The sequence below is a fragment of the Triturus cristatus genome, chromosome 7 (assembly GCF_964204655.1).
Source record: "Triturus cristatus chromosome 7, aTriCri1.1, whole genome shotgun sequence".
Lineage (NCBI taxonomy): Eukaryota > Metazoa > Chordata > Amphibia > Caudata > Salamandridae > Triturus > Triturus cristatus.
This window is the reverse complement of record NC_140590.1, coordinates 1,457,900,300-1,457,918,085: the sequence shown is the minus strand read 5'-3', so window position 1 is coordinate 1,457,918,085 and position 17,786 is coordinate 1,457,900,300. Positions and strand designations below refer to the sequence as shown.

Genomic DNA, 17,786 nt, shown 5'->3' with positions numbered 1-17,786 from the left:
AATAATCCTAATTACTGATGGCTGACCAAAAGCAGTAACCAGTAATTGGATGAATCCAAGGTGAATTGTATGTCCAATTACATCTGTTACGAATCTCATATAATGAGTTTTTATCAGCTTCTTCTGTTTGCTGGTAATAGTGTTTTTATTTTTTGATGTAGGTAAATAACGCATGCCCTTCTACAAGCACTGTACTATCGCGCATAGATGCCAGGAGTTCTTACATATGGATGAATATGTTTCCTTTGTATCCTATTTTCCCTCAGTTTGCCCTGCCCACGTACAAGTTCTAGGAAGTCACTATCACCATCCCTCACAACCCAATTATCCCCCCCTCTTAAGTATATAAGTGCACACCATAGTCTCTTCCATCATTAAACAGGAACTTTTTGCTATGGTGGTGTTGACTGATGGCATAAGAGTAGGCAGGAACAGTTTGGAATAGGAGCAGGCACACAAAAGGAGATGTGAGAAATGCTTGCATAATGTCTAAGCTACTGACAATCGTTCTGGGTAGCCTTCCAACCCAGTGTTTTTTTTTTTACCAGTGAGGCACCCTGGATAGAGGCGGCTGTATGCATATCAGTTCCGATCCTCCTCCTCATGGGAAACAGAAGTAACGGCATGACTTGAGAAAGCAAGAGGTTCAAATTTGATTTGGTTGAAGGCATTCAGACTACAGGTGCAATGGTGCAGCATTTAATAGCCTTGTGTTAGGTGAAAAATAATTCACTGGCTGGTTTCTGTAGACACCTATGGGGGCCTTAATGGTCTTTGAAGTACCCACCTATAAACTCAATTTCACTAGGTCTCTAGAAGGATAGAACATTGGCCACCGATCATTCAAATGTAGTTTCAGTTCTGCAGTTTTAGATTCTCTGAAACGTTTAAATGCACCACACCAAACTGGTGGATCTCCTGGCTGGCAACAGTATGGGTTGCAGAAGTAAGGGCACATGTGTGAAATAGAACCGGGTGCTCAAACTGAACAATTGCTGAGAGGATTAAACCTTCTCTTGTCCATCATTAGGGGGCAATGCCTCAGAGTGAGAGACAAAGCTGTGCTCTCATGGAGGTAAGTGATAATCCAGAACTGGCATGGATTTGTGCGAGTCACCACAATGACGGAAAATGACAATGACTGAAACCAAGATTTTGCTCATCTTCAGAAAACAATCAAAACTAGTGGATTAGAGCATAAAGTATCCCTGTACTTCCCTGCAAGTTAATCATGAATCTATCCTATAATTCTGTGGTGCTCCTTGCCCAGAAAGGAGGCTATTTTCCTGCACTTTTAGGTTCTAAACACAATTAATACATCTCAGTATGTTTGACTTAAAGTATCAACCTTTGCTTTTTGAGGATGGCATTGAAAACTGGCTTGTTGCACCCCCACTCACGTGTCAAAAGTAGACATCCGCTAAGATTTTCTGGCAACAGACTGAGCACCCAGATACCAGAAATCCCTCACTCCTAAATTACCATCACCAGATGAAAGAATAGTGTGCAGTGGAGACATTTCTACTTCAATGCATAGAAGGTGGTTGAGGGATTATTACCATTTATCAATCTCATTTTGGACTGGGCTATATACAGATATGCCTTTTAGACCAGGAAGGTTGCCTTCAGCTGCTTCCAAATATGTTTGTTGGAGGCATATACTTGAGTTGTTCTGCGGATGATAGTGCCACCCTGCAGCTAGTAGGTGTGTAGTGTAACATCCCATCTATTCTATTCTCAGGGCCTCCTCCTCACCAGAGCTTTCTTAGTTAGCAAGAATCCTATCCATATCTGGAGGATACAAGTGTCTCATAGGCAAATTAGGATTGAGTCTATAACCAACCTCATTCCTCACCAAGCATAAAACTAAGCATGCTATTGATTCGACCTTCCCAGGTACATCAGCTAAAATCTGGAACTTCTTCCCTCCATACTCGCATACTCTTGTCCACTGTGGTTCTTCCGAGAAAAACCCTGTTTGCAAATACACAACTACTGATCATCTCTCAGCCTCCACTCCAGCTTTCAGTGCAAAATCACATCCTAAGATTGCGGAACAATTGTTGCTTAATGTAAAGTACGGTTTTACCTTATAGTCTAGAGCACTAAATAAAACTAGTAAATACATTTTTCCATCAACATTTGGGATGTACCATTAAGTACTTTAGGTGAGTTTTCTCCAGCGAGCCACCCTTTCCGCTCCCCTCAGAACTAGAAAAAAAATTGGTTATCGCAGAGATGTGTTGAATTTGCATTTTAATGATTCCCCACTAGCAGATTAATAGGACGAGCTCAAATCACAAATTGTACAAAAGGCCAAGAGAGCAGCAACATTGCATTTTCGGCCCGCCATAGATAACAAGTTGTATAGTTGATGTCTATAGTCCAAAAAGTCTTAAATATATCCAAAATGCCACTGAGCTGTGGTCATGAAAACAAGAATACAATGTAAGAGGTCTAGGATGGGTTTCCATTCCCCTGTTGTGTTTCGTATAAGGAAAAAACATGAGTAGAATTCCATTCCCTTCTGAAAACAACAGACCTTTTCTATTGACCCTTGGCCAGAATTATTAGGGCTTCTTTCTTCAATAAGTGAATACGAGGTGGGTGCACCCCCTTTGGAACGGTTATTTGGTGGTCTCTGCACAAACTCCAGGGTATGTCCGTCGTTTACAAGATCAAATACCCATTTGTCGGACATTACCTCTTTCCATTGAGGAAATATTTGCACCCATGTGAAGGGAAGGAGTGGATGTAGCTGGTATCTGGTCTAGGTCACTTTTACGACCTGCATCTTGTCTCTGGGGGGATTGCTTCTGGCGCAGGCCTGGTTTGTTAGAGGCCACCAAAAGTGGTTGACAGTATGCCTGATGTTGGTAGATGAATTTATATTGTGATTGAAGGGGTTTTTGATATAGTTGACAACCCCCTCTGTAGGTAGAGAAACCTCTTCCTCTTGCCCTGCGAAAGGGCAACTTCTTAAACTGTAGGGTGCCTAGAGACCTAGCAGTGTCAGTGCCTGTTTTAATCGCAAATACTGCATCATCTAGGAGTTTCCCAAACAATGTTTCTCCATCGTAGGCCATGTGCATGATCTTCGACTGTAGCTTCGTCCTAAAGGATGTGGTTTTAGGCCATCCCTGGAGTCTCAAGACCGCTGCTCTGGCTAATTGGCGGAAGCCTGTGGAGGTGATGTCCATTGTGCAATCAGGAATCTCTGAGCTCACCTTCCTAGAGGATCTTTCTTGCTTCTACTTTTTTGTCTTCAGGCACTAATTCGACTAAGCTGCTGATATTGGATCACACTTGTTGGTCATAACAACCCAGGATCGCTAGCGGGTTGGCCACTCGAACGGTGATGGCAGATATGAGGGAGAATCTCTTCCCTATGTTGTCCAAGCATCTGCCTTCTTTATCTCATGGCACAGAGATGGGAGCAAAAGGGTTTTTGGAGCACCTTTGTGCCGCTTGTGAGATCACAGAATCTGGTTTGGGATGACCTGAGAGGCAAGCGGGGGAATCCTCTGTAGATTTGTAGTTTTTGTCAATGTGAGGTGGTACTGCCACTACTGTAGCTGGGGTTCTCAATATCTTAATCCCCTCCTCCAGATATACTCAATGATAGTGATGGCCCTGACTGACTTCCTTGCATGCTCCGTGAAGTTATGGAGAAAACAGTCTGACTATTTAATGCAGGTTGGGAGATGAAATTGTGTTCCAGCCTGGTCCATTAGGTTATGAAAGCCCCCGATGTCCTGTGAAGGACAGCCTGAAGGGTGTGGTGGTGGAGGCGATGGAGTAGGGAAAAGGTGGGGGTTGGGATTGAGGGATTCCACCTTCCTCCCTTTCATCTTCTGAAGATGTTTGGTCCTCTCTCAGTGGCACCACTATGTTAGAGGCAGGTGTCATACTGGGTGTTATCAGTGGACGAATATGCTTTGGCATAGCAGGAGAGGTAGACTGAGGTGGTGCTACTGGCTGCTCCTGTGGAAAGTCAAGAAATCTCTTTTCATAGTCTTGTAACATGGCCTGCAGATCCTGGACTAGCGATATGGGCATTTGTACATAATCATACCTGGGTTGTGGATGAGGATGGTATTGCTAATGTTCATAATGCTGCTTGGGAGGGGCATAATATTGATGATATTCAACCTTCTCCTGGTTTTTGACCAGGAGCTCTGATGGGCTGTGTGCTGCCTCAAAAGGCCCGTCGTCGTCTAACTCCTCCAGGTCCAAAAGGTGACTTGGTGGCAATGGTGAGACCATGCTAGGGACGTCAATTCAGGTCTTAAAGCTGTTTTTGTTATTTTTGTAGTTTTTATCATCGTCTACGATGTCATCGTCAAGGTGAATTCAGTGTCAACAGTAGGAACTCTGTTGCAGACGGTGTCTTTGTCAATGTTGTTGTAGGGGGTAACACCGCCATCAACTGTGTCTTAGTGCATGATAGTACTCTTGTCGATGAGAAGGGCGCATGAACGGCCTTCAATGTCTTCGAGGACGATGGTCTCGTGGACAAGACGGTGGTGACCATTGTCAGCGATACCAGAATCGATGGTGATGTCGTCGTCAACAGGGTTTTGAGAAGATTTTCTGTCCTCAACGTTGACAATTCAGAGGAGGGATAAAACATATGCTCTCCTGTCTTCACAGAAGGGGTACTAGGTTGAGAGGAGGCTGCCTCTGTGGAGATGAGTTTTAGTTTCTCCTTTCTCAGAGGGAGATGATGCGTTTTCAAGGCCTTTTTGCTCTCCTCAGATGTCCCTTGGTCAGATGATCTTGACCTTTTGTGGGTTCTACAGATGTATCACTGTCTTCCTCAGAAGTAGTGGATTTCTGAATTTTAGACTTCTGTAACCACAGAAGCAGACTTCCCTCCTTGTCATTTAAGGTTTTAGAGGAAAAAGTGCACCATATTTTGCACTCCTTTATCTGATGTTGAGAGTAGAGGCAGTATAGACAGTCTTTGTGTGGATCATCCACATGTACTTTTTCTTTCCACAGGTTTTGCAAGATCTAAAGAGACCTTTCTTAGAAGTCTGGCACATAGTAGTTGTAGATAAATCTTCAATTGTAAAGGAAAAACTGAGAAGAGCTCATGGAGACTCTCTTCCATTGCGGGGCCATAGAAAATCTGAGGGACTCAGCCTTTGTTGGGAGTGTTTCAGAGGGTGCTGTTGCCTGATTGGTTAGTTCAAGTTTGGTCCTTTAAAAAAAAAAAAAGGACATGGATAGGCTATTTAACGGACTTTTTACTGCCATTATAGCCTATAATACTGATACACACTGCTTTACTAGGGTACCGTGGAACTTTGACGATGGAAAAGGATTCAAGCATGTGCATCTATGAAAGAACCAACACTAGTGACATTTTTCTAAAACTATTTTAATGAAATATTTTTTCAAATAGGTCCCAATACTGTTTAATACAAATACTAAGATCTAGGGTGGTCAGATACGTCCAACATCCACCAGGTGTTCACAGGTAGCGGATGAGACAAGACCATTGCTTACTATTTTCTATGAGTGGCTGAGTGATAAATTAGTAACTGAAGGCTATTTCAGGTAAATAAACAATGCTGGTAGAATCATATCCCGAACAAAGAACATTAAACATGTAGATATTTTCGTAGAGTGGTTAGCCTGCAGAACATACATTTCTATAGTTATATACAGTAAAAAAAAAGGTCATAATGATAGTTTATACAGACATTATGATGTAGTTTCAGCTGCAAGTGGTCAGATGGTCCTTTAGAATTCATAACACTGGCATTTACTTGCTATGTTGACTAGGTGGGTGAAGTGGGTCATTTAATAGGTGAAGATTGATACATGACCTTTTGGAGGTGATTCGAGTAAGGATCAATGACTTCAACATCCAAGGCAGAAAAAAGGTAGGAAAACATTTTGAAAGTCCGATGTTAATGGCCAATCTGATTTAAAATTACATTTTAATATTTGTATTTTTGGAATATGAACTGAGGAAAGAGACATCTCTGATGTTACACATTCTAGTGAATATGTCAATAGACCATGGAATACTTAAAGCGGTTGTTTGTCACTTGATGGCTGCAGTTACTTTGCCTCTCCTCATGATGTTAGTGTAGATCAAAGAGTTGGAGAATGAATGAATGAGATCATAGGTCTTGCAGAAAGGACCATAAGAGGGAATTGTTGTCAGATAAATGTTCAGAGAAAGTAGTGAATTTTAGAAGTTTAAATTAATGCATAAAAAGGTTGGAGCACAGACAGTGGAATGACCTTGGTACTGGATTGTTAGTAGCAGACAGAGTATTTTTCCATCATAGGTGTCAAGGAAACTGTAATTTGTGAGGTCTGTAAAGTACTCTGCAATCAGCTAGTTAAGAAAGTCCCTTAATGCCCACCTCTTTAATTTTCCCCAGAAAGAAGGCTTTTCTGTATTCTATTATCAGCATTCTACGTACAAGGTTTTGAATTTGGGTATAAAAATGTATTTGCTACAGAAGCATTAATAAATCAAAATTTAAAATGGAAGTATGAACTTACCATTATTTTGGCATTTTCTTCTTTGTCTAGGTACTGATCGCTGAACATGTGACAAGAACCTAGAACAGCCAGTTTTCCTCCCTGTTTCTGAAAAACAATCAACAAGAAAACCAGTCAACCAGTCAACCGATAGAACTCTCAAAGTAACGTAGGTTATCTTACCAACAGACAAAAGATGTTAGTGCAGCGTGAATCAGCCCCAATTCAATCCAATCAGATTAAGTACCTGATTAAAGAGGAACCCATCAGCCAGGATACACAAGGTTCAGGTAAAGAAAGGGCAATATAAGTCGGAACATACTCTGCATGTTTGGTGAGAAGACAACCTCTGTTAGGAAATTGAGGACTGCAATTTCATCCCATGTCAGGACACTTTTTATCCAGCACAAGATTTTCATTTTCAAAAACAATTCTCTTGTGTGTTAGTTTAGTTTTTAAAACTGAGGCTATCTAAGAATACAAGTTACATAACAGATAGTTTCAGAATTATCCATAAAATCAAAGGTGACCTTAGGATATGTGGTGTAATTCTGACGTTGCACACTAGTGACACCCAGATATGCTGACTGTACACAGAAACATTATTCCAACCAACAGCACACATTTAAACTGAACATCTAAAACGAAACTCTAGTTCCTCACAAGATTAACTCAGACCAGGAAGTGAGAAACTATTAATATTAAGCACTTAAGCTCCGACAGTATGAACTTGAGATGAAGAACATGAAGCCACAAGTATGCTTTCATCCAGCACCAAGAACACATTGTCTGTAGCCAGCTAAACAAGCAGCTTGATCATGAAATGAGATCATTCCATATAACAATGAGCACGTTTTGCACTAATCTACTAGGCAGATGATCAGCTGCTCTCCAGGTGACATTCACATTTTCATTTGTTTTTACTTTAAATATTGTAATTTTATATATGAAAAAATGTAAAATTTCAATACAAATTGTGATCTGAGTGATGCCATTGAATAGTTGATATACAATAACAACTTCCCCAGTCAGTGGCGATAATGTAGTTTGACAGGTTGATTAAAGCACGACACATGCTTAATTGCACATGTCAGACTATTACGTTTTAAAAGTGATAATAATCTTAAGGACTAAGCAAACTAAAAAGTGATTGACTATAACATAATAAATAAGAGTAACCAGCATCTGATCAGATAGTGAAATTGTATTTTCCATCTCACACACAGGGCTCAAAGTTAGGGGCAGTGTCAAAGCTTTTAGTCAAGCATGGCCTTCGTAGGGCCCATAAATCTTTTGATCTACTTTTAGTTGGTAATGTGGATGAAAATGTATCAGGTCATCGCAGCATGAGGTATCATTTAGCCATGCTTTAACCGCTGGAGGGACACTGAGCCAGGTGACAGCGATTCTAAGCTTAGTGAGGAGTAGAAGCAAGGCAGTTAGATATCTTGTCTGTGGAGGGATCTTGCCAAAATAATCTAGCAGCCCTAAAAGTGGGGACATTTCAATTACATTATCGGTGATATTACCAATAATATCAAATGAGAAATACGTTTAGTTTGTTTACAGCTGAATAACCATTTATCATCTTCCATTGGTGATTCTAGGTCTTGTTCGCATCGTTCACTGGCAGGATATGTTGCTGCTGTACATAATTTAGTGTAAATCTGATATAATTTGGTGACCCACCCTTTTGAGCTGGATGAGGATATCATGTGTGCAAAGGGATAAAGTTAGGTGGCTTGCATCGAAACGTGGGAAAGGCAGCTTTGAAAGCGCTTCTAAGTCTGTGGTATACTTGAGTCGAGTCAAGTCAAGAAAACTTTATTTTGGTAGCTAGTGCCATAAAGTCAAACAAATGAAATAAAATATGTACAATAAAGTAAAAAAATTGATAAAACACAGTGCAGACAATAGATATTAATCCATTAGGAGAAACCATCCTGTGCAAAAGCCTAGACAGCGCAGCATGAAAAGAGAAATTGTATATTACGCTGAAATAGGTTTTTCCCTCTCAGTTGTACAATCGTAGTTGATGTTCAATGACTGTAATTTACAAAAACAAAACCATAGTTGATCTGCTACAAACAAAAAAGGGCACCAGCAACTAGAGAGCTGTACAAGCTCAAGGAATATCACACAGCGTCTACAGTACATTCTGTCCCAGGAGGATATAATTAACAGGCATCGAGCATCAGTTGCCTCCGGTCAAACAAGGCAATGACAGATCTGCCTCTTAGTATCCACATCCGACCCAAAAACTTAGCAACAGAGCAAGAATATAATGCTTGCGGATCTGATCTTAAAATTCTAAGGGCAGTACAGCTAATTAATGTGCCCAGTTGCTTACAGAGTGGCTTGATCCACCTCTGATGGGGGCCAATGTATCCCAGGCAAAAGAACAAAACATGAGCTATGGTTTCTGCGGAAATATTACAAACAGGGGCAGAACGTATTCTTTGGCAGCCCGTTTGCTGGTAAAAGATTTCAGTGGCAATGTTGCAACCCTGAATTGAAAAGATAGTTTCTATCCAACGGAACAGCAATAGTGTCCCAGTATCGCTCCAGGAAACTATGGCATTTTAAATCTAAGAACCGCACCGAAAATATTGAAAACTCAGCTGCTTGGGCCTGACACTGCATAATCCACGACCAGTAGTGCTTTATCAGCAGTTCTCTTGAGGGAAAGGGTTGACAAGATGGATTTTCGCAAAGCTCCCTCATTCCCATAGCTAACAACATTTTAAAATTGCAGGAGCCAGCCAATTTTGTTCAATCTATCAGCATCCATAACATCCTTCAGAGCAGTGTCATAGTGGACTAATTCTGGTGTAAACCATAGCCTTTTCCAATATAGCAATGGTGTAATCTGGATTTACTGGCTATTGCCTTCCTGCCCATGTCAAGCAACAAAGGATACAGCGGGTGGTTGATGGAAGGTTAGTCAGACTCCTCAGGAACGTATTCTCTGATCTCGTTAGGGCAGTCAGGTTGGAAACCCCCCACAATTCGAAGCCATATAAAGCGAAGCCCAGGGTTTAGCATCACTTATCTGTGGGGCTGGAGCGATCTGTTTACAGAAAGAACTGCGATGTTCTTTAGAACTAATTCCAGTAATCTGCATATGCTTAAGGGACATTGTGTCCATATGGGGCTTCCGTGATATGGTCAAGAACAAATTAATACCCAAATAATTAAAGGAGTCTACCCTCTCGAGTAGCATGCCCCTCAGCATTACTCTCCCTCTGTATGATCTATGTTGGTTAAAAGACATAAACTTTGTCTTTGCGGTATTGATCTATAATCCACGCTCTTTACAGAATTCTTCAAAACAGAGTAGCAGCTACTGCAATCTGCTGGGGGTTTTGGAGATCAGGAAGGCATCATCCGTATACAACAATATGGGTGTTTTTTTACCAGCTAGAGTGGGAGCATCAGTGGAGAATTGAGAGAGGAAGTGGACGATGTCATTAAGAAATATAGAAAGTAGAAGGGAGCCAGAACGCAGCCTTGGCGAACGTCTTTGTAGATGGAAATCCGATCAGTGAGTTCACCTTGGTTACCCCATCTGACTTGGTCATAGTTGCTCTCGTGCAGGTGAATAACTAGAGTTAAGAGTTCTAACGGCATACCCATATCGAGAAAAATCTGACATAGCTTCTTACAGGAGACTAGGTCAAGTGCGGATTTGAGATCGACAAAGGCAACATACATGCTGCCCTTACCAATTACTATCTTCCTCCAACACAAAAGCTAGAATTGAAAGACCTGGACTATAGTGCTTGTTTTCTTGCAGAACCCGGCTTCAAAAAGATGACAGGATGTCATTATCAGTAATCCACTCCTAGATCTTGCCCAGCACAAGGCACGGAAAGATCTTTTGGACACAGTCCATCAGGCTAATTGGTCTGTAATTGCATGGTGAACACCGATCTACTTTTTTGTAGATAGGGATAACTTCAGCTCCCTTCCAGGAGTCCGGAATTGCGGCTTCGACAACAATAGCACTGGCTAGAATAAGAACATATTTGGACCAGTTGACTGCTCTGAAGGAATATATCTGTGGGTATACAGTCGGTCCTGGTGCTCTGCCTTTACTGATTGCATCAAGAGTGTGAGAAACATCACCTGGCTCAAATAGTGGTGCTGTTGAAACAGAGAAACAAGGAACAGTAAGGTTGCATGACTCACCATCCACTACAGAGTGAGAATGACCCTCAGAGTATAGATTAGAAAAGTGGTCAACCCAGAAAGGAGGAGATATATAATTGGAAAGAAGGGGTGCTGACCCATCTCTTCCCCACATGACCAAGGACAAAAACATAGAGGAGTCCTGGGCAGAATAAGCAGCTTTTAGCTCTTGCCACCTCCCATCGTCCCATTCTCTTTTTGCCATAGCCTGGGTTAGTTTGTAGAGCTTCCTCACCCGGGACATATCTTTCATTTTTACTGCCTTGGCCAGTAATCTACAAACTCATCTGCACTCCTTACTGAACCAGCTTTTAAGTCTAGGGACACAGTTACATGTAACAAATGGATACACAAAATCACTTGTTTAAGAAAATTTTATCTTTGTTACTCCAGTGACAAAGATAACATTTTCTTAAACAAGTGATTTTGTGTATCCATGAGCGGCCCTAGATCCTTTTCCCCTACCGGGCCAACACTCAGGTCAGCTAAACAGAGTGGTAAGCCCTGGCTGATAGCAATCCGGGAATCCTGGTGATCAGCTACCTGGTACCATTTAGTTTGCCGCATGTTGTTAGTAGCCTCTATGTCCCTGGTTTAAGTCACAAGTTCTTTAACGGTTTTGCGCAAAAATCTGATATGGTAAGACACAGGGCATTGTGATCGCTCTCCATTCTTTTGTTTATGACCAAGTCATTGACGAGTGGTCAGATTCTCAGATCTATTAGTTTATAATCAATACAACTTGAGTGAGATAGGTCATTAAAGGTACAAGCCCCCTTTCTGTCAGATTTAGACCTTTCATTAGTCGCTCTGAGCCCTAATTCCAAAGAAAGGGTCTGAAGCTGTTAAGCAGCTTCAGTCCATCATTTTAAGTTTTAAGTCAAGTAGCGGAATGCCCTATTTCTCGTCCGCCTCGGAAGCCAGGTTAAAATCATCAATATTCAGGGGCTCCAATGTAGTATTAAAGTTCCCTGCTAATATCAGGTAAAGCTAACTCTGATTTCTTTTCAAAGGGTCTTTTAAAAGCAGGAAACCTTTGGACCTCAGACCACCCTTAAACTCTCTCACATAGATATAGATACTGCTGCAAGTAGACTCACCAATCACTAAGCAAACAGCCAAGATGTCTGGACAATCAATGTCAAGTTTCTGGAGTTTGCAATCTAAGGCTGGTCTAATCCACATTGGTAGCACTCCAGAAAGTCTCCCAGCGTGCCACGTATCGCAAGGATTGAAAAGTTTAAATAACAACGTTTAAAAAGTGGCTCAGTACACCAGGTTTCTTGGAACAAACAAATATCATGCAAATCAATAAAATAGTTCCAGTCAGGGAGAATAATCGTCGATACAAGGCCAGCCACGTTCCATGAAGTTAACACTACCAGAGCTTTGTTCTGAGCGGTAGTTGATGGTGAACAGGAACTAGCTTAAACCAAGGAATCAGAATTATAGATGCGAGTGGCGGAACTTGAATTAGTTGCGGGTTTCTTTGAGAAGAGGCTATCGGGTAAACTGGTAGGCTTGCCTGCAGTAAGGTCATCTTGAAAAGAATTCTGGGTCTGAGAAAGAGGAGTAACACTATTCTGCCTGCAGTCATATTTATGTGGAAGCAATGTAGAATCTATAGAATTGTTAGGGATCCGTGGTTGTCAGTCTACGTTAATAAAAAATATAAAACTACTATGATTACAAAGGGGGGCTCCACGTTGGCAGCTGGAATGTTGCCTCGAATCGAGCGGACGCGCGTTTCCACTAGGCTCCCCATGAATCACATTACTAGGTTGGCTAAGAAATTATAAAGATCTTCAAGTTTGCATGGGCCTTAGATCATGAGTAGGGCATAGTCCCCCATTCTCTCCAGAAGTCTCTACACAAAGGGTCACATGCGTGGCAATGCCAGGATTCGGGTCACAGTAGGCCTTTGTGTTCTAACCAAAGGCTGTTTATCTGAGGAGTGTGAAACACACATGTCTTTGTCAATGGGAGGAGCCGTGCTTGCAACTAGTTGAGTTAGCATGTTGGAAAGATGTAACACCAATAGTTTAAGATCCTCCACCTCACCCTTAAGATCTTTGATTTGTTGAATGAGATTGGCTGCATCACCCAGGGGGAAGATAGCGAGGTCGCTACATATTGAAGCCCTTTAACCGTCTCTAGCAATGTCTAGGCCAGTGTCTGGTCTGCAAGGGGCTTGAAGCGATTGCTGCAGGGAATAGAGTAAAATGAAAACTGTCGCCTTGGCAGCTCGCTTGTATGCGCTGCATCTAAATACCCTGGGCCGAGGGGGTGCTGGAGCTGCATTTCCTGCTAGAGTAACCTTAAAAATAAATGAAGATAGTTTGTGATTCTTTCTTGTTCTTGTGTATTGCCCCAAGTTTGGCTCAAGGCTCCCAGATCGTTTTTATTCTTGAGAATGGCTTCCAGGTTATCACGAGGCATTTTGTCATTCTTGTTCCTGGGATTAACCATGGGCTCAGTTTGTATTGACAAATCTGTACTGATAAGAGACTCAACCTCTTTTATAAGGAGATTGATCTTATTTATTTATTTATTTATTTATTTATTGACATTTGTTAAGCGCGAACGAATACCCGTAGGCGTCTCGGCGCTAGACCTTAGCAGCTGTCTCTTACCGAAGCATGGGAAGTGAGTTACCGAAGCATGGGAAACATTGGGAGATAGGAATACTATCACTGATTAAACAGCCAAGTTTTCAGCTTCTTCCGAAACTGTAAAAGTGAGGGGCAAGTTCTAATATGTTGAGGCAGAGTGTTCCATATCTTTGGGGCGGCGACTAGAAACTGACGGTCACCCCATGACACTGTTTTGGAGCGCGGAACCACTAGTTGGTTCAGAGTAGTAGAACGAAGCTGTCTGGGTGGTCTATAAGGTGTAAGCTTGTCCTTAAGGAGGCGTGGTCCCTGATCGTGAAGCGCCTTGTAAATTATACAGAGTGACTTGAACTTAATCCTGTTTTGGATGGTCAACCAGTGGAACTCTTTAAGAGTGCAGTTATTAGGCTTGGTGGAGCTCTTCGGATGTTTGGCAATACCCTGACCTTGCGTTTACCCATGGTGCAAATATTATACAGGATGCTACAGAGAGGAAACACTCAAACAATGTTACAGGTAACGTCCCAGCCCAGGTTGGGGTAAAGCCAAGCCGGCATAGAGTTTACCAGGCTTTTGTTATGATACACATAGAGACAGTACCTTTTGTGCACAGGTACTCAAACCAAGAGGGGTGACCCAGCCTAGCCTCTGACTGGCGTGGAAGAGCCTGCCCTTGGCCCGGGCGTGACCCACGCACCTCCCGTGCAGTAGGACTGCAGCGCGCTTAAGCGCCAGATGAAATGTGCTGAGCAGAGGGTGGTGGGAAGGAATATGCTACTTACTAGACTGCAGATCTACACACTATACATAGATCGCCATCTGGTGTTGGGCCCGGATGTTTGCACTTGTTTTTGTCCTGGAAAGTCTTTGAAAGTCACGAGGTAGGTGACTCCTCCTTTGGATCATAGTGCGCATGGGCATCGGCTCCATCCTCAGATTGTTTTTTGCCAGCAGGGAAATGATCGAGTTTTGTAATAAACAGGAAAGATGCCCATGTATGCTGTATCTAAATAAGATAATACTGGAACAGATAAAGGTAGCCGGGGAGGTGGGTGGGCGTGTGTAGATCTGCGGCTCTACATGCCAAGAACAGATGCATACTGGTAAGTAGCATATTCCGTTCGAGGCATATGAGCTGCAGATTATACACTATGCATAGATTGTATAGCAGTATCACTCCTAGCGGCGACCACCAGTATCTGTTGCAGTAGTTTGAAATAGTGTTTTGAGTACAGCTTGGCCCACACTAGCCTGTTGTTTAGTTTGCACATCTACACAATAGTGTTTTGTGAATGTGTGCGGTGTAGACCATGTAGCTGCTCTGCAGATATCATCTAAGGGAATGTTCCCTAAAAATGCCATTGAAGCCCCTATCTTTCGTGTAGAGTGGGCTTTAGGAGGAACAGATAATGTACGTTTTGCTTTGTGGTAGCAAATTTGTATGCATTTGACAATCCACCTAGCTATCCCAGATTTTGATATGGGGTTGCCCTTGTGTGGTGGTGAGAAAGACACGAATAGTTGTTTGGTCTTACGAAAAGGTTGCGTTCTCTCAATGTAGTAAAGCAGTGCTCTTTTGACATCTAAGGTGTGAAGAGCTCTTCCTGCGACTGTTTGTGGCTGCGAGAAGAATACGGGCAGCTCCACAGATTGATTGAGGTGGAAGGGAGAAATGACTTTAGGGAGGAATTTAGGATTAGTTTGGAGAACAACTTTATTATGATGCATCTGCAGAAAGGGTTCCTGAATGGTTAGTGCTTGTAGCTCGCTAACTCTTCGTGGAGAAGTAATGGCTACTAGGAAAGCAATTTTCCATGTTAAGAATTGTAGCTCACATTTATGTAGAGGTTCAAATGGAGGCCCCATTAGTCTTGTGAGAACGAAGTTTGAATTCCACACAGGTGAAGGTGGTACTCTGGGGGGAATTATTCTTTTGAGGCCCTCCATAAAGGCTTTTATGGCAGGTACTCTGAAAAGTGATAGATGTTGTCTATTTTGTTGATATGCTGCTATGGCAGCAAGATGCAGTCTAATAGACGTGTAGGCTAAGTTGCATCTTTGGAGGTGTAGTAAGTAGCCTATGATATGTTGGATAGACACATCTAGGGGATTGGTGTTGTTGTTATGACAATATATTACAAAACGTTTCCACTTGGCTGCATAGCATGCTCCAGTGGTAGGCCGTCTAGCTTCTTTAATGACGTTCATACAGTCAGGGGGAAGGTTAAGGTAACCGAATTCTAGGACATCAGGAGCCAGATCGCCAGGTTGAGTTGAGCTGGGTCCGAGTGTTGGATCTCTCCAAGGGTCTGGGTTAAGAGGCATGGAGCGAGGTGTAACTTCTGGTGCGGAACTACGGAGAGTTCCAGCAATGTGGTGTACCACGGTTGTCTGGCCCAAGTTGGAGCAACTAGGATGAGCGTTAAGGAATGTTGCTGTAGTTTGCACACCACTAGTGGAATGAGTGGGAGAGGCGGAAAAGCATACACAAATCTGCCTGACCAGTACATCCATATCGCATTGCCTTTGGACAATGGGGGAGGATATCTGGCGGCGAAGCTTGGGCATTTGGCGTTTTCTAGGGTGGCGAAGAGGTCTATCTGTGGTTGCCCCCACATTTGAAAAAACGGATGAAGAACTTGCGGATGAAGTTCCCACTCGTGGATCTGTTGTGTTTGACGGCTCAACAGATCGGCTATGGTGTTTTGGACTCCTGGGACATGTTGGGCTAGGAGAAAAATGTTCTGAGGTATTGCCTACCTCCATATGTTCTGTGCTAGCTGAGAGCTGCAGAGAGTGTGTCCCACCTTGTTTTTGTATGTAGTACATGGCTGTCATGTTGTCTGTGCGGACTAAGACAGCCTTGCCTTATATGTGTTTTTGAAATGCTTTTAATGCTAGGAATATGGCTAGTAACTCCAGGTGGTTGATGTGGAGTAACTTTTGTTGAGGTGTCCACCTGCCCTGCATGGTGTGATGTGGTAGGTGAGCTCCCCAGCTAGAGAGCGATGCGTCCGCCGTCATAACTATTTGAGGAATCGGCTTTAGGAACGGTCGCCCTTTGGAAAGGTTTTTGGTGTTCCAACACTGCAGAGAGAGATGAGTACGACCATCTACCAACACCAGATCTGTTAACTGACCTTGAGCCTGGTTCCATTGGCGTGCTAAGCACTCTTGGAGAGGACGCATCTGGAGTCTTGCATGAGGCACTATGAATATGCAAGAGGCCATCATCCCTATGAGTTGCATGAACACTCGAGCTGGAAGAGAGCGTTGCGGTTGGAATTTGGTGAGAAGAGTTTGCATGCTTGCCATCCTGGTGGGACTGGGATAGGCTAGCGTCCTTGAGGTGTCTATTGTGGCACCAAGGTATTGTTGTGTGTGGGACGGTTGCTGATGGGACTTGGCGTGGTTTACTGTGAACCCCAGGTCGTGAAGTTGTTGAATAGTGGCGTGAGTGTGTTGTACACACTGATTGTATGAGCTGGCTTTTATGAGCCAGTCGTCCAGATATGGGAAGACGTGTATGTGCTGTCTTCTTAGGTGTGCTGCCACCACCGCTAGGCACTTGGTAAACACTCGTGGTGCTGTGGTGACTCCGAATGGGAGTACTTTGAATTGATAGTGCTGACCGTCCACTAGGAATCTGAGATATTTCCTGTGAGCGTTGTGAATGGGAATGTGGAAATAGGCATCCTTGAGATCTAGGGTAGCAAGAAAGTCGCCCTATGAAAGCAGAGGAAAGACCTGCTGGAGTGTGACCATGTGCAAATGGTCTGAGTGTATGAATAGGTTTAAAGGTCTGAGGTCTAGAATAGGCCTTAGAGAGCCGTCATTTTTTGGTATGAGAAAATACAGGGAGTAAACTCCTCTGTTTTGTTGGTACAGGGGAACTGGTTCTATTGCACTTTTTTGTAGGAGGGAGATTACTTCCTGCTTTAGCAGTAACAAATGTTCTTGTGACATTGGATGCTGTTTGGGTGGTATGTTTGGGAGGGTAGATGTTACTTCGTGACATTGGATGCTGCTTGGGTGGTATGTTTGGGGGGGTAGATGTTACTTCGAGACAGTAGCCTGATTGAATTATCTGTTGCACCCACCTCTCTGAAGTGATGCTGGCCCAGACAGGAAGGAATTGTTGGAGTCTTCCCCTGACTGGGGTGGAATGGTCTGGGGGAAGTGGAGGGAAGTCATTGGGTGGGGGTGGAGGCAGAGCGGGAGTTGTTGGTTTTGCCTCTGCCTTTGTTGTTCCCCCTGTAACCACCTCTTTGGTAACCTCTAGTAAAGGTGGATTGGGTGGGAGCCTTGTAAGAAGTGGAGGGGCTATCCGAGGAGTAGCCTCTGTGGGTGCTTCTGAAGGATGAGCGACGAAAGGAACGTCTGGGAGCTTGCGACTGCAAGGCCTCCCATAGATTTGGCTGTGTCTGTATCCTTCTTCATTTTTTCAAGGGATACATCCACATTAGGGCCAAATAG

The 17,786-nt window shown here is 43.1% G+C and overlaps 1 protein-coding gene across 2 annotated transcripts in view; it reads right to left on the bottom strand.

Annotated features, from left to right (window-relative positions):
- IFT52 (intraflagellar transport 52) overlaps nucleotides 1-17,786 on the bottom strand; it is a 236,577-nt gene that overhangs the window by 107,789 nt on the left and 111,002 nt on the right. For both annotated transcript variants that reach the window (XM_085619219.1, XM_085619220.1), the window contains exon 8: nucleotides 6,529-6,615. In XM_085619219.1, coding sequence (XP_085475345.1) covers nucleotides 6,529-6,615 — 87 coding nt within the window. The remainder of the gene's footprint in view (nucleotides 1-6,528; nucleotides 6,616-17,786) is intronic.